Source organism: Nipponia nippon, unplaced genomic scaffold (genome assembly GCF_047370975.1).
Source record: "Nipponia nippon isolate SJK-2023a ecotype South Korea unplaced genomic scaffold, ASM4737097v1 scaffold_2, whole genome shotgun sequence".
NCBI classification, from domain to species: Eukaryota; Metazoa; Chordata; class Aves; order Pelecaniformes; family Threskiornithidae; genus Nipponia; species Nipponia nippon.
The window spans coordinates 120681608-120701378 of record NW_028262336.1 but is presented as its reverse complement, the minus strand read 5'-3'; the positions used below and the strand labels follow the sequence as shown (position 1 = coordinate 120701378).

General features: G+C 43.0%; 1 protein-coding gene across 6 annotated transcripts in view; it reads left to right on the top strand.

Moving 5' to 3' along the window:
* FAT3 (FAT atypical cadherin 3) overlaps positions 1–19771 on the top strand; it is a 323469-nt gene that overhangs the window by 92106 nt on the left and 211592 nt on the right. For all 6 annotated transcript variants that reach the window (XM_009470374.2, XM_087758042.1, XM_087758041.1 and 3 more), the window contains exon 2: positions 6397–6711. In XM_009470374.2, coding sequence (XP_009468649.1) covers positions 6397–6711 — 315 coding nt within the window. The remainder of the gene's footprint in view (positions 1–6396; positions 6712–19771) is intronic.

Genomic DNA, 19771 nt, shown 5'->3' with positions numbered 1-19771 from the left:
TGCATTAAAGACTACAAAATTTGTGCAATAAAATAAAAACAGGAGGCCACACTTTGCACAATGGGGGGGCTTAAATAAAGGCGCTGAAATAGCGTTTAATCACTGGAGTAAGGAGCCTGATTTTCAAAGCTGCCGGCTGCGAGCGGTGGGGGGGGTGAGCAATAGGTCTCCTTCATGCTCCAGTTGAGTTTGTGGCTGATGTGATAACGTTGTCCGTATTCAGAACTGGCACTGGTGATTCATGACTGGAGAAGACTTAAAAAAGGGGTGTATATAATATACGGTTTATTCTGATTCCCACTGGCTTTGGTGGCCCCAAAGTGCTGAATTGGTTTGGCATCGGTGCTCAGGTTCATGTCTTCGTTACGCTAAAACTGTTTAATCTTGTGGGTTATATTTACAGTTTACCCTTAATGGAAATAACGAAATAAATATCTCCTAAAAGAGGTATGCACTCTGCTTTTATACACACAGAGCCATTCTATGTGAAGGACCTAAATGAAAAAATATATGGGTTAGGCATAATGTTAGCTTTCTTGAAATCATAAATTTTCTTCCTTAATTGGGTGTGAAATTCCTGTCTACAAATCATGCCATTTTGGTTGATTTTATGTTCGTTGGTTTGATGAATAATGGGCTTGCAGTATTTTTAAACTTTTCCTGCCTACGATAGCTCTCTGCTATGTGTCCTTCAAAAATCACGTCTTTGCTCAATGCAAGGAATCTGGATTAGCTCTGACATTTGCGTTTACACTCACAAATCTTTCCATGGCTGCCTTGTGCAACGATGTGTGGGGGCAGGATCTGGCTGGAGCTCAGGTAGACAGACGTAAAGCCTTCATCTTGGTGCAGCTAGATGAGGTGTGTAAGCTCTTTCTTCCCCCTCCATATTTTAGACCAAAAATTTTTGAAAAAAATGTCATTATTCAGCTGTTTTCTTCTGAAGCTACGTTTATTTATTAATTTTTTCCCAGCAAGGCAATGCAAGCAAGGGCCTTTGGCTGACGGCTTAGTGACAAGCAAGGTGTTGTGTTTACTGCCACGAGACTCGTGGAGTCTTTGATGAGGATCATGAATAATTAGTAGCATTTCGGAATCGGTGATTTTTTTCTTTTCTTCCTTTGAGGGATGAAACAGAGCCCTGAATACTTTGCTGTCAGTAGGCATTCCCGACTGCCTCATTCCTGTTGTTTTAATCTGGGGACAAACCAGCTTCTACTTTCTAGCTGGTTTGCACTGAGCCCCTTTGTTTTGAAGCTGGAGGAGGGAGAGGCAGACTTAGGGCTCTCAAACGTGTTTTTGTAGCACTTTGCATGGCAGAAGCTGATGTGGCCCTTGCACATATTGAGGGTGAGTTAGCAGGTGCCCCAGGGGCTGGAGTCAGGAAGGTGCATCCATCACCCTGAGTCCTTCAGTAACCTTAAAGATTATATGTGTTTATATCTACTTTAACCACTAAACCTTGCATTTGCAGTAGTGAGGAGTTGGCTTTGGGTGAGAAAGGCGTGCTGCATTCTGGCAGCTGGGAACATCTGGGAGTGTGCTGCCATAGTATCACCTCCATCCCGTGCCACAGCTTGTGCTGAGGACAGGTTCTGCCTTTGCTGCCTCCCACTCCTCCTGCCCTCCTCTGTGGCCACTCCTGGGTCAGGCTCTGGGAATAAGTGGGCCATTCACCTTATCTGACCTTTCCTAATTTCCCAGTCTGAGATGCAGATTTGTGCAATTAGCTTGTATTCCTGAAAAGGGATGAGAAGAACAAGCAACATCTTGTCATTGAGGCTCTTCTCAATTGAACAACTGAGCTGATGGTATCAAGCAAGATGTCCCCTGCAAAACCATTTCAGTATTTTGAAAAAGAGATAATTAAGGGATTTTCTGTAGTACTTCTATGTGATAGAGTAGCAGATACTTCCGAGTGAGTCCTCTTTCTGTCTATGCAGGAACCTCCCCGCATCTTGTTCATCATTTGCTGAAACCGGGAGTGTGACTGCTTACACTGGTGACTTTTATAATACAGGCTACTGAGTCACTCAGCAAAATCACATGCTACATTATTTTTTGCATCTAGGCCAATGACTTGGGTAGAAGAATAGGTTATATTGTCTTGTCCCAGTACCAAGATGCCAAATGATGCGAGATTCTGGCCTGTCCCTGGCAAGCGGTTGATCCTGCCAGATCTCCACGTTGAGTATTTGCACTCTCCTTTTTCTGCCATTGACTCCCAGCCATCAGACCTTGATTTGCTTTTCTCAGCTAGATTAAAGAGCCTCGTTACTCTCCTCTGACATTTCCTTGCCCAGCTTCTTGCGGACCACCAAGTTGTCTTTTAATCTTGCCTTGAAAAACCTAAACATAATTGAACTCCTTTCAATGTTTGCACTATTGAGAGTATTCATGAAGCATGATCTGACTTTTAGGAGGAACATATGTGTGAAGCAGATATCCATGGCAATGGGCACCTATGTAAACACCTGGGCTGACAGCTCCAGTAAACACTCTCTTGCAGAGCTGTAGCAGGTCCATTCATCACAGGACCTATACACAAAGTACTGTCAAACGTGTAAGGTAAACAAACAGGGGGCAAAAAAGAGGTGAGGAAAGAAACAATGCTCTTCTCTAATCTTTTTTTGTTTTAAGAGCCTCTCAGGTTTCTCATGACTATAGTAACATACATAACTTTCAGATAATTTTTGAGTGGACCACCTCATTTGAAGTGGTCTGCTGAAAGATGTGCAGCAAATCAGTGGGAGAGGGAAATCCAGTTTTCCAATTCTTTGTCCACTTTAATAGCCACTAGCTTCTCACTCCTTTTTTTTTTTTGCCTTCACCCTTCATAATGCAGTGTCTCAGTGTGTGCCATTTGCCGGAGCCATACAGAAAACATTATCCCATTATTTTCCCAGGGAAAGAGGGAAAACAAGGCTTTAAGAGAAACAAGCACACAACCTTTGCATTGCTGGCACATTGCCGAGCCTGAGGGCTGCACTTAATTTACATATAAATGTGCCCAGGATTTTAATCAGAGATTAATGCACTCTGTTGTTATTTTTCACTTACGATGTTCGTAATGCACGTGGTGCTTGGCAAATCGCATAGGGCAAATGTACTTGGAGGAATGCAACGCCAAGCATATCGGTAGCACTGCTTTTTGGATTGATGGCTGGCTTTATTCTGAGGCTGTCCCAGACCTGACGAAGTGCTGGCTTCAGTCCTTCAGGGATACTGCAAAATATGTCTGAGGACAACATGAAGAGCTGGCTTACAGACTGCCCGGTTGGATTTCAGCGGCCTCATGTAGAAATGCAGTAGTGCCTCCGTGGCATAGCATCCCAGTGGATGGGAACATCTGTTTTTTCTGTCTCGTTCAGAAATGTGTCTGCAGAATCTTGGAACTTTTTGGGTTTTAATCACTTTGAAATTTTCAAGATCTCTGTTATGTGTTTCTTCTTACTTCTTGATTTGTTTAGCTCAGGCATCATTACCTTGTTCATGTTTCTCTTCTAATTATCAGGCAGCTGGGAAGTGTGCACCACAAAAGCTGTCCAAGAAAAGCCTTAGAGCTGCTCCCAAAGGCCTCTCCTCTCTGCTCTCCTGGCCCTGAAAACAAAGTTCTGTCTTTCTTTAGTATCTGTTAATATCTATAAGCTTTGAAGTAAGTGAGGTCTTTTCTGAATTTGTTGTGGTCTTATCCAGGAATATTCTCAGCCTTTCCCATACTTTCACTCAGCTAAAGTGAGTGAGAGCCTACCTATGGACTGCCCTAGGAAATATTTTGTGGCTCCTGATGCCAACTCTATCAGCCTTTTTGCATTCATGCCATAACCATAAAGAAGCAGTGGTGATAATCAAGCATCATCATTAGTCTTCAGAGTTAACACCTCATATGAAGATGAAGTTTGACATCCCTCTGGAAGGTGTCTCCCATACCTATGTGGAGAGATTGGTTAAATATTCAGGCAGCATGTGTATTCTTGTGGGTACTAACTTTAGACCTGTATTTGGGTATACAGCAAGGAGGCACTTTGTGCAGGACATTCGAGAGTGCAGTAGGTGTTCCCAGAGTGACGGGAGGGTTTCCATGTGGAAAACCTGAAAGCGAACAAAGTCCTTATTTATGAAGCTGCTGTATGGTGGTGACAGGTGAAATGACAAGACATATTGAGGAAACGGAATTAATTCATATTTGGGACCTTTTAATAAATCAAAACTAAAAAGAAGAACCAGTGTAGCAGTCCCGTTGGCAGTTGCTAACACTTGTTCAATGATCCTTTCCTTCTGAAATACAGAAATGGAAAGTAACTGTTGCCAGGAGTCATAAAATGAAGGAATGAGTCAGAAGATAGATTTATTATCAGCTCAGTATTGGTGAAATTCAGCTTCATAAACAGAGGTTAATCTGGTAAAACCTTCTGTGCTCTCACTGGGGGAAAACGCTACTTATTTCAAATTGTGTTTAAAGATCTAAAATAATTCTTGTCTTCTGAATAAATCAACATCTCTAGGAGCACTAATGTTCATCTTTTTTGCCTCATCCTTGCCCACATAGATTTTATTTTATTTATTTATTTCCACAGGGTGTCATTTATTATGGGCTCTTCTCATCCCTGCGATGTAATTTCTCTTCTGGACTTCTAGGCATTTTCATCACAGTTCACTACATATTTCACCCATGTTTCTACAGAAAGTCATTATGTAGCACAGGCTGCTGCCGACAAGAATATTTAGAATACACTCTGCCTTTGTCCTCCAGTGCTGCGTTGCTCACCTTTGCTGGATGAATAATATACCTGAGCAAGAAGGCCATGGATCTGATGTTACTAGAAAAAGACCTAAGCCCATACATGGCTGGAACTGGTACTGCTCCTTTCCCCTACCTCTCTATATGGTTGATCAAATGGTAGGAAAAGACTTGTTAGTTCAAACTAACATTAAAAAACACAATAAAAAAATCCCAAACTTGAAAAAATACTTAGAAAATTAAAAAAAGGATGTGTCTTGTAACAGAAGTGCAGGTACATCAGGCATCTCTGTAACTGTGTGGTGGATTCTGTGCTGCCTCCTGCCCAGAGCAGAGTTGGATGGGGGATGTTGGGAACCACAGCCTGACTCCCTGGGGACAAACAGCATCCCTTTTCACTCTGTGGGCTTCTCTGTCTTACACCGGGGGTGGTAGTCCCTTCGGACAGAAGTTACGTCATTCACCTCTTGCTGCTACCACTCATAAAAGCAATTTAGTAAGTTTGCCAGTAAACTTCAGTATAGAATGTGTTCTGCTGCGAAATGTCCGGGGAAGTTTGCGCTGGGGCTGTTCATATTGTTAGAGACGAGAAGCTCTATCAGGCCATCAAATCTGTCCCTTCTGCTGATGTCTCAGGAGTGCAGGGCCATCATTTTCATGGCTGCTCTTCAAGAAATGGAATAGACTTACTGGTTAACTTTTAAACCAAAGGTGTTGTCTGAATCCAGTGTCATAAAGGGATTAATTGCTGGTATAGTCTAAAGAGCGAGATTTGATGCATAATTTGTAAGACTGAGGCTGAGGAATAATGCAGATAAATGACATCTGAACTTTACATACCTGATTAAGAAGGATTCCTGGTGGGACTGGCAAGGAAGATTCCTTCTTGGCAGCACCTGTTATGCAGAGTGGCTGAGCATGGAGCCTGCACCTTCCTTAGCAGTGCTCAAAGTCTGCCTGAAACACCTCTCTGCCTATTCCAGTGTCTTTAAAGCTTTTCTAAGACTTCAGGATGTCATAAAAACTTTCAGTCCTGTGTCATACTGAAAAAAAACCAAAAAGCCAAAAAGACACACACATCCCTTATTAGTGCTGATCTTAGAGCACCTCTTTCCTCAATGATTAACTAATAATGTTGTTCTAAGTAACATCAAGCACATCTGAAACTAAATTCAGGTTTCTTGTGTTCCTGTCTTGCCCTGCAACTTCTCCACCAGTTTCCATCTACTAATGACATGACTTGATGGTCTGCAAACTGTCCTTTTTAGTATTTCTTAAGCTTGAGATCCACTGTATTACTGTGTCGCCCAAGATTTAAAAATGCTGTATTAGGAGAGGAAAATGTTCTTGCTGTATGTGTCACAGAAGTGGTGGGAAAGTGCATTTGCTTATTTTGATGCTGGTGTGGTTGTGTGTGTGATACTGGTGTATTTGGTCTGTGCATTTGTGGTCAGTGCTCAAGTCAATGAAGGTTTGGACTACACAAAAATGAGCAGGTCTTATAGTGCTAGGAAGTGTTTCTGGTTTAAGGGCCCTATATCTGTTTTTGCAATAGTTGTGGTTTGGTTTTTTTTCTGCAATACAGCCAAATCAAAATAGACGTGATGTTTCATTGGTCCTATTCCTGAGATCCTCTGCTTGCTGTTTTTCTGCAGGAGTTATCTACACAGCAGATATTCTTGACCGGGAGACGACCAAATCCTACTGGTTGACAGTGTATGCGACTGATCATGGTGTCGTCCCACTCTACGCTACCATTGAGGTCTACATTGAAGTGGAGGACGTGAATGACAACGCCCCTCTCACCTCTGAACCTATCTATTACCCAGCTGTCATGGAAAACTCCCCAAAGGATGTATCGGTCATTCAGATCCAAGCCCAGGACCCTGACTCCAGCACTAACGAAAAACTGACTTACCGGATTACAAGTGGAAATCCCCAGAACTTCTTTGTAATCAATCCTAAAACAGGTAACAAAATCCTGCTGCCTTAGGGTGGTGAGAAAATGCAATTTAAATATTTATCAGCTTGCTTCCTTTCAGGATCCACTGGCATTGCATTGCGTATCAAACCTCCATTTTCTGGTTAGTTATGCGTCTAAAGCATCTTGTATGTGTCTAAAGTATCCTTTTTTGCATCCGTACACGAGCTCACTGGCAGATGATGTGCTGCAGATGTGCTGCTGCAGTGATTGCTCTTCTGTAGGTCACTAAATAGCTTCTGGCTGTTGCCTCTTCCCTGTGTCTATAGGGATGAGCCTTTGCTACACTGAGTCTGCAGAGCAATGCTAGGAAGCAGAATCAAGATGTTGCAGTTTACAGAGTGGCGTTTCATCCTTTGTAAGCTGGCGTAGCACCATTGAAGTGAGTGGCATGACGGTTGTCCAGCACATGTAATTAGACTTCACATTACAGTAGCTGGATGTAATTCTACAGCTTGTTTTATACAAAAAGACAGTTTAGATGACCTAAAAGTCCCTCTGGCCTTTAAAAAAGAAAAAAATCTATGTGTCTGCATTGATTTTTAACAGCTGGGGATGTAGCCTGTGGGTACGGTGTTGCAGATATGGTGGTTGTTTTCAGTTAAAGTGCTGTTGGCTGGCAGTGGAGCACTGTGCCCATGCAGACCGGCTCTGCACATCTCTGTGCCCTCAGTGCCTTTGCTGAACCAGGCATCCCGGGTGCCTCGTTGATGAAGAAATTGCCCCAGGAGACATAGCCCAAGGTCGTGGATGCTCTGCTGGGTGCCTGTCTGTGCTTGGCCACAGGTGGTCCTCACTCCAGCATGTACCTGGCCATCCCTCACTTACCTGGATGGCAGGGACCCTCCAGCATGGTCTGCAGCTAGAGAGTTGGGGGGGGTCTTGCGCAGCAGTAGCTGATCTTTATCAAAGTAGTTCAGAGGATTCACACAGCTCTCATGCTTGTTGTAATGTTCCTCGTTTTGTTCTGAGGTTTTCATATTTTTTTTTTAAAGTTTATTTATATCTGCTGCAAATTTCTAAACAACCTGAAAACCAGACGTAATAGACCTGAGAGGGAACATTTTTAATTTGGTGTAGGAAATGTTCACTAAATAGGTTTTCAACATTTGGCTGGGCAATCCTATTGCAATGTGTGGCATAAGAAGGGGTCAGGATCTTTTCAGGCATAAGCCCAGGTGAAGAATCATGGAGCATGTATAATCACTGTATTCAATCTGCCGAGCCCTAAGGCACATATCTCACTTATTTTTAACACTTGAAATGGCCGAAGATGGCTCTTCCATCTGCATCCCTTCTCCCCCTCCCCACCCCATAAATCCCATCTGGGCAAAGTAGCAGAGTTAGGACTCTGCTGTGTTTAATGCTTGTGCTTCCCTCCCGTCGGCTCCTCCCTCAGAGCAACCTGCTCAGCACAGCTCCACTTATCTGCATGGTGGCCGGGGTGAGTCTGTGACAAGGACCGGAGCCAGGCGCACTGCAGCCCCGCAGCACCCTATCCTGGTAGCACACCCTGTGGGGTGCCTCTTCATCCTGCTGGAGCAGCGGGTAGGGATACTTTTTCCTAACAAGGAGATCTTCATTCTCACAGTTAACACTGAAGATGGTTCATCTTCATTTTGCACTGTGGAAATTGCTGTCTGAGAACGTAAAGGCTTCAGGAAGAGTAGCGTTGCTGCTTAGGCAACTCCCAAAGGGCTCCCATTGCATTCGGTGAGCATCCTGGCTGGTGGCTGGCTGTGATTTGTCATGGAGGGGATAAACCATCCCCTTCTGTCCACCTTGGTGCCAAACATGGAGCAGTGAGAGCCAGAAAAGGTGGCCTCTTTAAGTTTGTTTTTGCCTTTGAAAATGATGGGGCTGACAGAGTGTGTGTGCACAGAGGTCCCTTGTCCCAAAAGGGAGGTTTGTCATTTTGAATACAAGGATTTCTTCCTCCCTTGGGAAGTATCAATGTGTGGTGAGCTCTGCCTGCCCGGCCTCAACATCGGGAGGGTCTCTCCCAATAGGATACCGATGTCCGAGTAATAACAGTGTAATGGATTTTCCTAGAGAGTGCCCCTGGGGGTCTCTAGCCAGGCTCCTTTCAGCCATGTATGTGCAGTGCACTAGTTTCTCTAAGACAGCAATTTACACTCCCGTTGTTTTATACAGGCGATTTCTGCACACACAGAAGAGGTTCATAGCGTACTGGCCCTGTATGCTCGCTGGGATTCAGCACAGCAATAATTCATGTAGCGCTTTGCACAACAGCCGTAAGTGTGACAGCATGCTGTATAATCAAGATGAAAAGGTTTAACGTGAACCCAAAGATGCGGCGATTGCAGCGTACGTGGGTTGAGTGAGCGTGCTCCTGCCATCGGGGGAGAGCAGTCATTTGTGAGAAAGGGGATCTTTTATTTTCTGTGTCACTTTGGAAGTTTAAACAGTGCCAGCAAACTGACATCTCTCCTGTGAATAATCAGGTGCTGAGAGGCAACACAAAGGCAGCATCCTACATTTTTTACATCCTTTTGTGGGAAGCGGCAGAAGTTGGCCTTGACTAGAGCCAGAGAGTTGGCTGGAGCGTATGGATGGTCTTGGGGTAATAAGTTACTCTGACACGCAACTGATCGGACTTTGCTAATGTGCTCAGGGTTAAACCTCTTGCTGGATTTGCTGTCAGAAATGAGTATCCCCTAAGCGTGGATTATTCGGAGGCTCAGGAAGACAGGTGGGAGAGAGCAGTTTGGCTTCCTCCATTGCCAAGAAGCACAGATCATGGTTCACAGATCACTTCCTTAGATTACTTGGCTGTATTGCAGCAAGAAATCTCCCACTATTGCTGGAGAATACGGCATTACTAGATTTGGCCTCCTGTGCCCTCTTTCTTATTTTTAGGACTTGGTGCATTGTACTGACTAAGTTAGGTTTGTTGCAAAGTGCAGAGAGTGCACGGGGCATGTCATAACTTACGGCGTGTCTGGTGGGTGAGTGATATTTCAGACATTTCTGCCCTGACTGCAGACGATGTGGTTATCTGCAGCACTGATGGGCACAGCATGGCCTGGGCGAGGTGGGTAATCCCATCTTCTTCATAGAGGGTCCTTGCCAGTAAGAAGAGGAAAGCCCCAAGTGCTGGTGCACCCTCCTTGTGGCATGTCCCTCTCCGCTTTTGCACAGCTTCGCGCTCCTTCTCAGTGATCATGGGAGCTCAGCAATGACTGTGTTTGCCTTCCTCTGGAGCTCGCTTTCAGCCGCTATTATAGCTCACGCAGGTCATGCAGATTCCTGGAGGCATGTGTACCACTACATGTGTTGCCATCTGATCAAGGCACCAAGCGAGGATACAGGGAGACCAGGTTTTGTTCCTCGTTCTGATACAGGAACATAATTGCAGCCAAGTCTTACAGTCTTAATTGATTATCTGGATAGTGGAAGCAATGATACTCCTTGTGTGCTGTGTCTGTAGGTAGAAGAAACCTTTTAGTAGACAAGCTGTCACTTCCTACATTTTTATAGACTGGCACAGCTCTGGGTGCTATTTTAGGTACTGTCAAACTGCAAATACATCGCATGCATTTGGATCTGTTTGGATCTGTTTGAAGGCAGTCTTCAGACTTTCACGATTGTCGCCTGCAATTTGCTCTATGGGTTTTCGAGAGAGGAAGAGTTGCTCCTGCAGGAGCCAAGTGCTAAAAAGCTGCTGAGAGCAAGACTTTGGCACCAAAGTCACGCTAGGCAGCTCGTGCTCTCGCCAGAGGCTGGCTCTGCTGTGGGAGCACGAGTACATGTGGGTGATGGGGGCTCTCCCCTGTGGGCTTGGGATTTGTATGGGTGCTCCGGGGGAGGAGGACAGGAACATGTAAGCAGCCCTTCTGTGTGCAGCTGACCAGGTATGGAAAGGCAGTGTGGGCAACCTCAGTGGAGGTCTTCGTTTCCTCACCTTGATTATTTTTTAGTAAAATACAGCCGAGCATCAGTTTGCGCCTCGGCCCGCACTTTTATCTCGTGAGCTGATATTCATAGGTACAAGCACTAAGTGAATAATGTAGCACATGAGTACGTGTGAAACCATAAATTGTTCATGCTGGAGAACAAGGCAGGCTTGTTCTGCAAACTGTTGGAGACTGCTGCCTAAGTTTAGCAGGTCCAAGAGAGCAAACTGGGATTTTTTCTTTATAGTGGGCAAGAGGTATTGCAAGGCACAGTTTTGTGAGGGGGGTGGGTAACATGTTTTTCAAACAGCTGAAGTGACTCTATGGGTTACATGATGGCAGGGAAAGGCATCCCCCTGTGCATTGGTTTCCCAGCTGCCTTGTACATGCAGTAGCAGTGGAGGCGTTCCCGGTGCTCAGCACCTCCAGCAGACGCGGGTCAGCCTAAACCTTGGTGTGGCTGCTGCGGGAGCCAGGGGTTTCCCTCTTAGCCTGACTTTTGTGCTGGGGAGGGCTCAGGCTTGCTCTGGCAGAGCACAGGGTTGCAGGGCTTTGCTCCTTGGTGGGTGGTGTGAGACGGGGCTGAGGAGGAGGAGGAGGAGGAAGGCAGAGCTCCTGGCAGAGCAGCTGGGCTGGCCGGCTCCCAGCCGAGCCCAGGGGAATGCCACAGCCACCCTGAGCCAAGTGAGTTATTTTGGGGTGAGAGGCATGTGGAAGAAGGTAAATAAAAGAGATGATGGAGTTAATAAAAAAAAATTGATTGATTAGGGCTGTAAATTCTTATTTTTATTTCATGTATATGGGTGTTAATCTCACAGCACAGCACAGGAGTAATTTACTGTGTTGATTTATTACTTTTCTGTGCTCTGAAGAAAACAATGAATTTTAATTCAAACCATTACATTATTTTGTTTAGTGTTCCACATATATTGGACAAACCCAATAAGATCTCTTCAGTCTTAGGTAGATTAGTTTAAGAGATATTTTAACTAACATACCAACAGACCAAATTTTACTCTTGTGCACATTGATGTTAATGAATTTGCTCTAAAATTATGCTGGTGTGCCTGAAAAATCTGGTTACACCTTGCGTAGTCTCTTGGTGGCACCATTTAAACAAAGGCAGACCCCTGGCACTCCCGAAATAGTACTTGCTGCAGTATTTAAGGCAGGATGCACTAGTGGGTTTAGAAATAGTATATGTAGGTCAGTACATCTTTCCAGAGCAGCAATTCTCTGCCTCTGGAGGTTGTCTCTGAACTGTCACATGTGCACCTAGATTTGGAAAGAGACTGGATATTTTCATGCTGAAGCAGTATTAATATTTATATAAGCTAATATGGGGTTAGCGAGTGTCAGAATTTAATTGATATGAATGTTACTCTTCTCAGTAGGCTGGGCTTTGCTTTCTTTTGCATTCACTGAGCCAGCCAGCATAGGATCCTGCTAGGGCTGAATGCCACGTTTGCTCTGCCATACTAAAACAGTGCTTCACCATCCTGCCATACATCCTGATTTTTATGGATGCTTTTGTTTGGTTTGTCCCAAGAAATCCCAACACATGTCTTTGCTCTCACAAGCCTGAGCCAAATCCAGTGCTCTGCTGCTGCACTGTGTCCTGAAGGTTGCCAGCGGTATAGCTGCTGCCTACCCAGAGCCTCTTCTCAGCCCAGAAATAAAGGTATGCCATAGAGGAGGGAGAAAGAATAGTGGTTTATATATTCAGGAGAGCACTCTTGGGACTCTGCGATAAATTCTGGTTCTCAAAGGCCCATGTTTGTCATGTGTTTTTTTTTCCAGCAGAGGAACAAAGACTGTTAAATACTCCAGAATTTTTCAATTCTGCTGGGATTTTGTGGTAGATACCATCTCAAGGGGATGCAGCTCGCTCTGGGAGGCAAACTTCAGTGATCTTAATAATCCAGTTATTAATGTTCCTGCTGTACTGTAGGTGATGCAAAAGGCCATATGGAGAACAAATGGAAGTGGAGGCAACTTAATCCCTACTACAGCCTTGCACATCTTTCAGGTTTAAACCCAAGTTGCATTGGGTGAGGAGAAAGACTAACATACATTGGTTCTGTAAAGCAAGGGGCATTTAAAACCTTCTACCATGTAATAATTAAAGGTAAATGCTGGACCATTTGAAAAGATTAAACAAAATTACTTTTTGATGTCATTTCTAAGGGACTTTGGGATTACAGTATCAAGCTAAATGTTGTACTATGTGGTCCATTTGTCACTCCGTTCTTGTAAGATGCATTTCATGCTACTTTTTTTTTTTTTTTTTTAAGTCTGTTCTTCAAGAATGGACAACTTTATATGTTCATTCTTGACCACTGGTTGTCCCTGCTCCCACCCCATCATGGAGGGTCAGCTGCATTACTGGGGGACCTGCCTGACACTGCAGTTGATGCTGTGCATGCTGCTAAACTCTTAATAAACTCCCTCTGAAATAAATTCTTTGATGTTTTGTAAATGAAAGCCTTTAGCTTTTTTCTTCTTGTAGTCTAACCTGCACTCTTCCTCCAGGGTGCATTTAAGGTGCTATAGTGATCAAATTGGGAAATGTATGTTGAACTTTGAGGGTGTTGCAGATCACCTCCCTCCCACTGGAGGCTCCTTCTGAAGGGCACCTGGTGGCATCTCCCGCACATGCATTGGTGATGGAGCCCTGTTTGGCAGCTCTGTGTGCGATGTAAACCGGTTGTGCAGATCATGTCATGCTCGCTGCCATTCATCCTGTAAGTGTCCCTGCAGTTCAACTGTCCTGTCCAAGATCATAGAAGACCTTGCAGAGGAAAAAATATTGATCGTACGGCTCTCCAATCAAAGGTGAATTTGAGGCATTGATCTCCCTTCCTTCTGTGGTCTTTAATGCTGTTTGTACAAATGCTGAGTTCGCCAACAGTTGCAGAGTCCAGCGCAATATATCCGTCACTGATATGTAAATATCCATAACTAATACAGATTTTTACAATGTAATTCCCTTAGCACATTAGCTGGCTTCCACTTTCTGTAATTTATGTTTTATCAACACATGCTAAATGATCTACTCTCTTTTCTTTCACTTCTCAATATTATTTAAAAGCGTGGCTCTTAATGACTTCTTTATAATATGCCTACTGTTAAAAACCAGGCTTCTGAACATTTTAAAAGCTTTAATTTCTGCTTTGGGATGGCTCATTCTTTATTAGACACCCTATTTCCAGTGGTTTGAGCCCAGGGTTAGCAGCAAGCAAATCAAAGGACCATGGATGTTGGAGTTACATGCTTAATCACAGTGGGACCTAGAAGCCTGCTAGGCACTGTACAGCATGTTAGACAAAGTTCCTACCTCAAGGAACTTGTCATAATAACAATAATAATAGTAATAATTAAGGAAAAAAAAAGAAAAAAAAAACTGGGAGGAAAGGATGTAAATCATCAAGTCCATCTGCTTGCCAGTGCATATGTATTCCCCAGAGTAAATTTTCAATTAACTCCTGAGCTGCAGCCCAGCAGTGACACAAACTCTTCTTTTGACTTTGAGCAAATCACCTAACCTCACTGGTTTTCTTTTTTTGTGTAAGTGGAAATGTTTTCTTACCTCATGTGATGGTCCTGGAAATTAATTCACAGTAGACAGTTTGCAGATCAAATAGGCTCTGGAAATGCAAGGTATTGATTTTTCAGACATCTCAGCATTAATAGATATCCACGCACAGTCATGTATTCATAGGCATATAAAAACAAAGAGAAGCATCACTTCCGAAATGGTAGGATGAAGAGGAATATAAAACCTTTTTAAATTAAGTAAGTATAGTCTAGTGGCCCGACCACTGATGCCACTGAAAATGAGAAAATTTGGGCTCAGCCAGCCTGTCTCTTCCCTTCTCCCTGATGATTCCCTCCTTACTCTCTATGTGTTATCTGTGGAGGGGATAAAGGTGTGAGCTGTGTCACCTTAGTTGAGGCTACAGTAATGCTGCTATTAATAAAATAATAAATCCAGCTTTATCATCTCTCTTGAAGAGACCTGATTTCTGCTAGCAGTGGGTTTTTATTTGTGAAGCACTGAATACAGTTGAGATTGCTGGATGTCTCTGGTATCAAGTGCCTCTTTTAAAATGGCATTAAAAGATACAATACTGCTCATAAATGCCATTTCTTTGTAATCAGCAGATTTAAACATGTCTTATAGAAATTTTAACCTTTCTTTAGATCTCCATGATGATCTTTTTAGTCCTTTTTCACAGTAAGAAGCTTCAGGAGTATTCCCATTGCCTTGACTGGACCATTGTGTCCTCACTGATTCAGTGCAACATCTGTTTTTAACCTGAACTCCCCATTTGCTTCAGTAGAGACTTAGGTCTGAAGGGCAGCAACATGGCAAGCGCCAGTGAGTCAGTGTTTGCTGATGGAGAAGGTTACTGCCTGATAACCAAAAAGCTCCCTCCTGTCCTGCCCCAGCACTGATTCTGGAACAGCAAGAATTTTGCCACTAATCCCATAAATCTACATTGTTGTACATTACAGCGATCATTTATTATTTTCAAAAACATCAGCAGAGCATATCTTCTGTCCTATTCAGAACTAACTTTGGCTATTAGCTTAGCTGTGAAACTAATTTTCCTACCTTGTCTGTCAGTCCAGTTTCTCTGTTCATAACTTTGCAGAAGCCATGACTAGTCAGAACTGGTCAAGAAACCATCTACCTTTTTTATATGCTGTACTATTCCTTCACTAATTTATAATTCGGGCTGTTGCATTCACTTCCAGCTAGACAAATACTCTTGATAGAATTATTATCAATGACAGAAGCATAACTGAGATTATTGGGTGAAACTGTGTACCACAAGTACTGAGTCACAGCCCTGTTAAATGTATGCACAATGCATATGCTATGGATACTTGTCATATCCTGCCGTACCTTCTTATGATAATGGCAGTGATTGCCCCTTCGTTACAGTAACTGCTTGTCGTCCAAGACTGAACTATGGCAGGAGGAATTAGGTTGGGGAGTTAGGGTTGCTGAGATGTGGAGCCCGTGAGTGTGGCTTTCATGCAGGGGTAGGCGTCTGGAGAGGGAGCTGCTGGGGAGGAAAATAAAGCTGTAATGTTAGCCCAGATGAGGTGAAGGCTTGGGGTAGGGGGAGTTGTTGGGGCTTGTTTTTCTTTTTATTTCTTACTGCTTTTTAATCAATCAAGGAACTTGCATTTAGCTTTTGCTCAACAGTCAGAGGTGCTACAGGTGTCTGTGATGTTGGACCATGTAAATCCCAAGCAGACAATATTGAATCAGCATTTTTCCCTTTTGCTCAGTTGCAATGAATACACTCATATTGTCATCTTAGGAGAGGCACTTTTAGTGGCTTGAATAGTGTATGTTCACCTTATTGTGTGAGCACTTTCTAATATCTCTTTATAGATTGGAAGTTAGAGTCAAAGAATGTAGCTATAGTTTATTCTCAGTTAACATCCAGTCCTTGGTACAAACAAAGAAAGATGGAGATATTGGAGATATTTCCTGTCTGAGAGAATGAGATTGACCTGTGCTGCATGTGAATATTAAAAAAAAAAATAGCTGGGAAATGGCAATAAGAAGAGAAGGCAACTGTAAAAACAGGTGTGTTTGCATAAGCCATCATGATGTCAGTAGTCACCAACTATTAATTCTTCTTTGTCTTCCATCACATAGGAGGTTGTGTCAACACCTGCTAAACCTCCAAAGCCTCATCACCTCTCAGTGCAGCTGAACCAGTCTGTTAAAAAATTAAAGTTAACAGCAGATTTGTATTATTTTTCCTCTTCTCTCTCTGACTCTCTGTCTCCATCAGAGTAATGCTGTTATAACCAAAGATAATTATTTTCTGTGAAATTACTCTCCCCTCTCTTTCCCCCTTCCCTTTATGTTAATGAAGTGCTTTTCTCTCCCTGAGAAGATTGACACAACTTCTTTGAAGTTAATAGTGCTGTTGCTAGTTCTTGCCAGTTAAGTATGTGACCTTATCTGTATAATTGTACAGATCGCATCGCCATATGTCTAGACGCACAGATCTTAATTTAACAGGAGACATATATGTATAAAAATAAAGCAGTATCTGGGGGTTAAATATCAGAAGACCCCCCTAATCACAGCTTTCACATGATACAAAAGTTTCTGCAGAGCTTTAAGAGCTCTGAAGTTAGATCTTCAACATCTCCCTACTAGGGACCCTGCTCTTGTAACCTTGTTTTTACATTGATCATCAGATGGCTTCTGCTATGCCTGTACTTCCTCACCTATTGTACTTAGATGGTTTATCTTCCCGTGGTAGCTAAGTTCTTCAAACTGTATGGTAAGGTAGAGCAGCACCGTTGTTCGGTTTTTAACAAGCAGGGAACTGAGGCAAAGGGAGCGGCTAACTCATGCCAGTAATAAAGATTTGGTCTTAATTTGCCTTCAAAGCCACTGGCCTCATGTAATGCAAAGCCTTACTGGCATGGGTCAAGCCCAGCCTGCCCCGTTGAACCTTGAAAGCAAGGCTGACCCGGCACCAGCATTCCCTACTGTGTGTGCAGAAGTTATCTTGGCATGCGAGAGCCTCAGGAGCACCTATTTTCCTATCCTGTTTTCAATTACCCCAACATTTCCCGTTGCTGCCTTTCAGCCCTTCCTCGCCTTGCTTTCTCTCTTGCCTGAAGGCAAGCCTGAATGGCCCACAGGCAAGGAAGGATTCCAGTTTGCACAGGGGCAAGGAGACTTGGATGGCTCTGATGAAGCCTTCTGGGCACATAAGGGCAGAGCTGACTCATGTCTCTTGGGTTGGGTTGCTTGGGTGAAGCAACCCCCTTCTCCACCAGCCTAATGCAGGCGCAGCCCTAAGCAGCTTGTCTGATGCTGTTGTGGAGTGAGGAGGCAAACCCAGAGCCCTGAAGTCCCAGGCTACCCCCAAATAATCATACTCTTTCTTTCTCAATATTACATTTGCTTGTACTTCTCTGCAAGAACATGTTTGCTCATTGCATCCTGTAAATATGAGTCAATGTCATGATCTGCTGTGGGTTTGTTGCCTTCTCAGAGAAATTTCATGGTTTTTTTGGATGAGTTATGTGCAAGGAATCCATGATGCAGTGATCTATTTGTACGGTAATTAGCAAGTAGCTTTTCAGATCTTGAAGGGATTTGGTTTGAAAACTAAGTATTATTTCCTGAACTTTAACTTAACAACAGCATATGAACAGCAGTGCACATTCACAATTTTTTTAATGTAGCCATAATACCCAAAAGGTAAATGTAAGTCTGCTCTGCAAGAGAATATTTTGGCTATAATTAATTTTGCTTCCATTCACCATATGCTTGTATTTTCTGACCTTCATTTGAATAGCAGACAGTATGTAATAAAATGTGCAGTATTAAAAAAAAATAGTTGCTTAAAGAAGCACAGGTGCTTATGGTACTACAGCTTCAGCTGAATGATATAGTTTGTGCCGCCTGAGAATTTGTCCATCTTATCCTTAAGAAGATATTATTACAGAAAGATGCTGTCATTGCTCAAAGATGTTCAAGTTATTTTTGTTAACATGAGAACAAGGTGGGTTTTTTAAATCTCTGAAGAAACGTATGCCCATCACTTATATTATTCAGAGAGATCCTTTAGGAGAGGCAACTAGGGATCGAGAATTTTCTCTTTTTCCTTATTATTGTATTTGTTTGAGGCAGTTCTTGAGATAGGACCTGGGAACATACTACAAATGACACAAAGAATAATTGTTGCTAAATTTAATTTATTGAGTAGGTGTGAATTAGATTGATTAAACAGAGAGTAAACACACATGAGATTACCCAAAGTAGGTGCAGGGATGCAAAAATGTTAGATGGTATTAACAGCTTAGATGTGCGTGACGCTGTAGATATTTTTCAAGTAAGTCTATAATTTCTTAGGGGATTTCCCTCCGGTTTTTTATTTCTTTCTTGTAACACTTAATGTAATCCAAACTGATTAAGGGAATGTTATGTATTAAAGGAGAAAAAATAGAGAAACCACATGACCAAAATCAACACTAGAGTAGTCTACTGGGGCAAACTGCAGATTTGACTCAGTGAGATGCACATGACCTGAATTTGTATGTGTGGAAACCCCCCGGCTAGAGTTGGGTTTGTTTGCTGAGGACAGAGCCCTTTACTGAGTGATGCACAGCCTGATGTCAGAGTGGCAAATAGGCAGGATTTAGATATAGTCCTTCCTTGGTCAGCTGAATGGAGGGGCTTCATGCCGTCTTGTGAGCTCAGCTCCAATCTGTTGGTTCATCCTCTCCTCCTGCTACCTGGTACTGAGGAGGAAGGATCTCAAGGGCTCTTTATTCATTCAGCCTGCAGGAAGAGGAGGCTTCTCCAGCTCCAAAACTTCTGTTTCTACTTTCTGCTTGGAGTCATTGTGCAGAATAGCTGGGGTTTTAAAAACACCCTGCAAGGCACCAGCCTAACCTCTTTACCTGGCTGCTTTGCTAACAGCAGAAGTGCAGCACTGAAAATGTAATAAAAGATGTAATGGCAAAACAAAAATGTCAGAGAAGGGAAAATTTCTATATAGAGAGATGTCATTTTTGCCTATAAACAAACATAAGGAAAAGAGATTAAAACATGAAGAAAATAATGTATATTTCGTTGAACTGGCTGTATAAAGACAGTTGCATCACACCGAAAATACTTCATGTTCAAGACTGTTTCACACGTATATGAACTGTGCTGGACTTGGCTTTTGTCATTATGAATGCTCACCCTCACCTCTGATAGTGCCTTTGGGAAAAAAAAAAAAGAAAAAAAAGAACAGAACCATATCCTCAAGATACCTTAATTTCTTCACATTGAGTCCTGCAAGAGAAGGGAGAGGTATTGTGTGGTTTTTGGGGAGTTGGGTTTGGGTTTTTTTTTCTTTTAATAATTAAAAATAATTCAGCACTAAGAGCTCAGTGAGGAAAAGCAAAACCTGTGCTGCCTTTTCGTAAGCTGAAACAATGACTTATTTTTTTAATATTTATTTGCAATATTGTGGCACCTTTGTAGCTGCAGTCATGAGGCGGCACCCTGCCGTGCTTGGCAGCATAAGTGGAGTAAAAGATGATTGCTACACTGAAAAGCTGACAGTGTAAGGGGAGCTTGAGACAGCA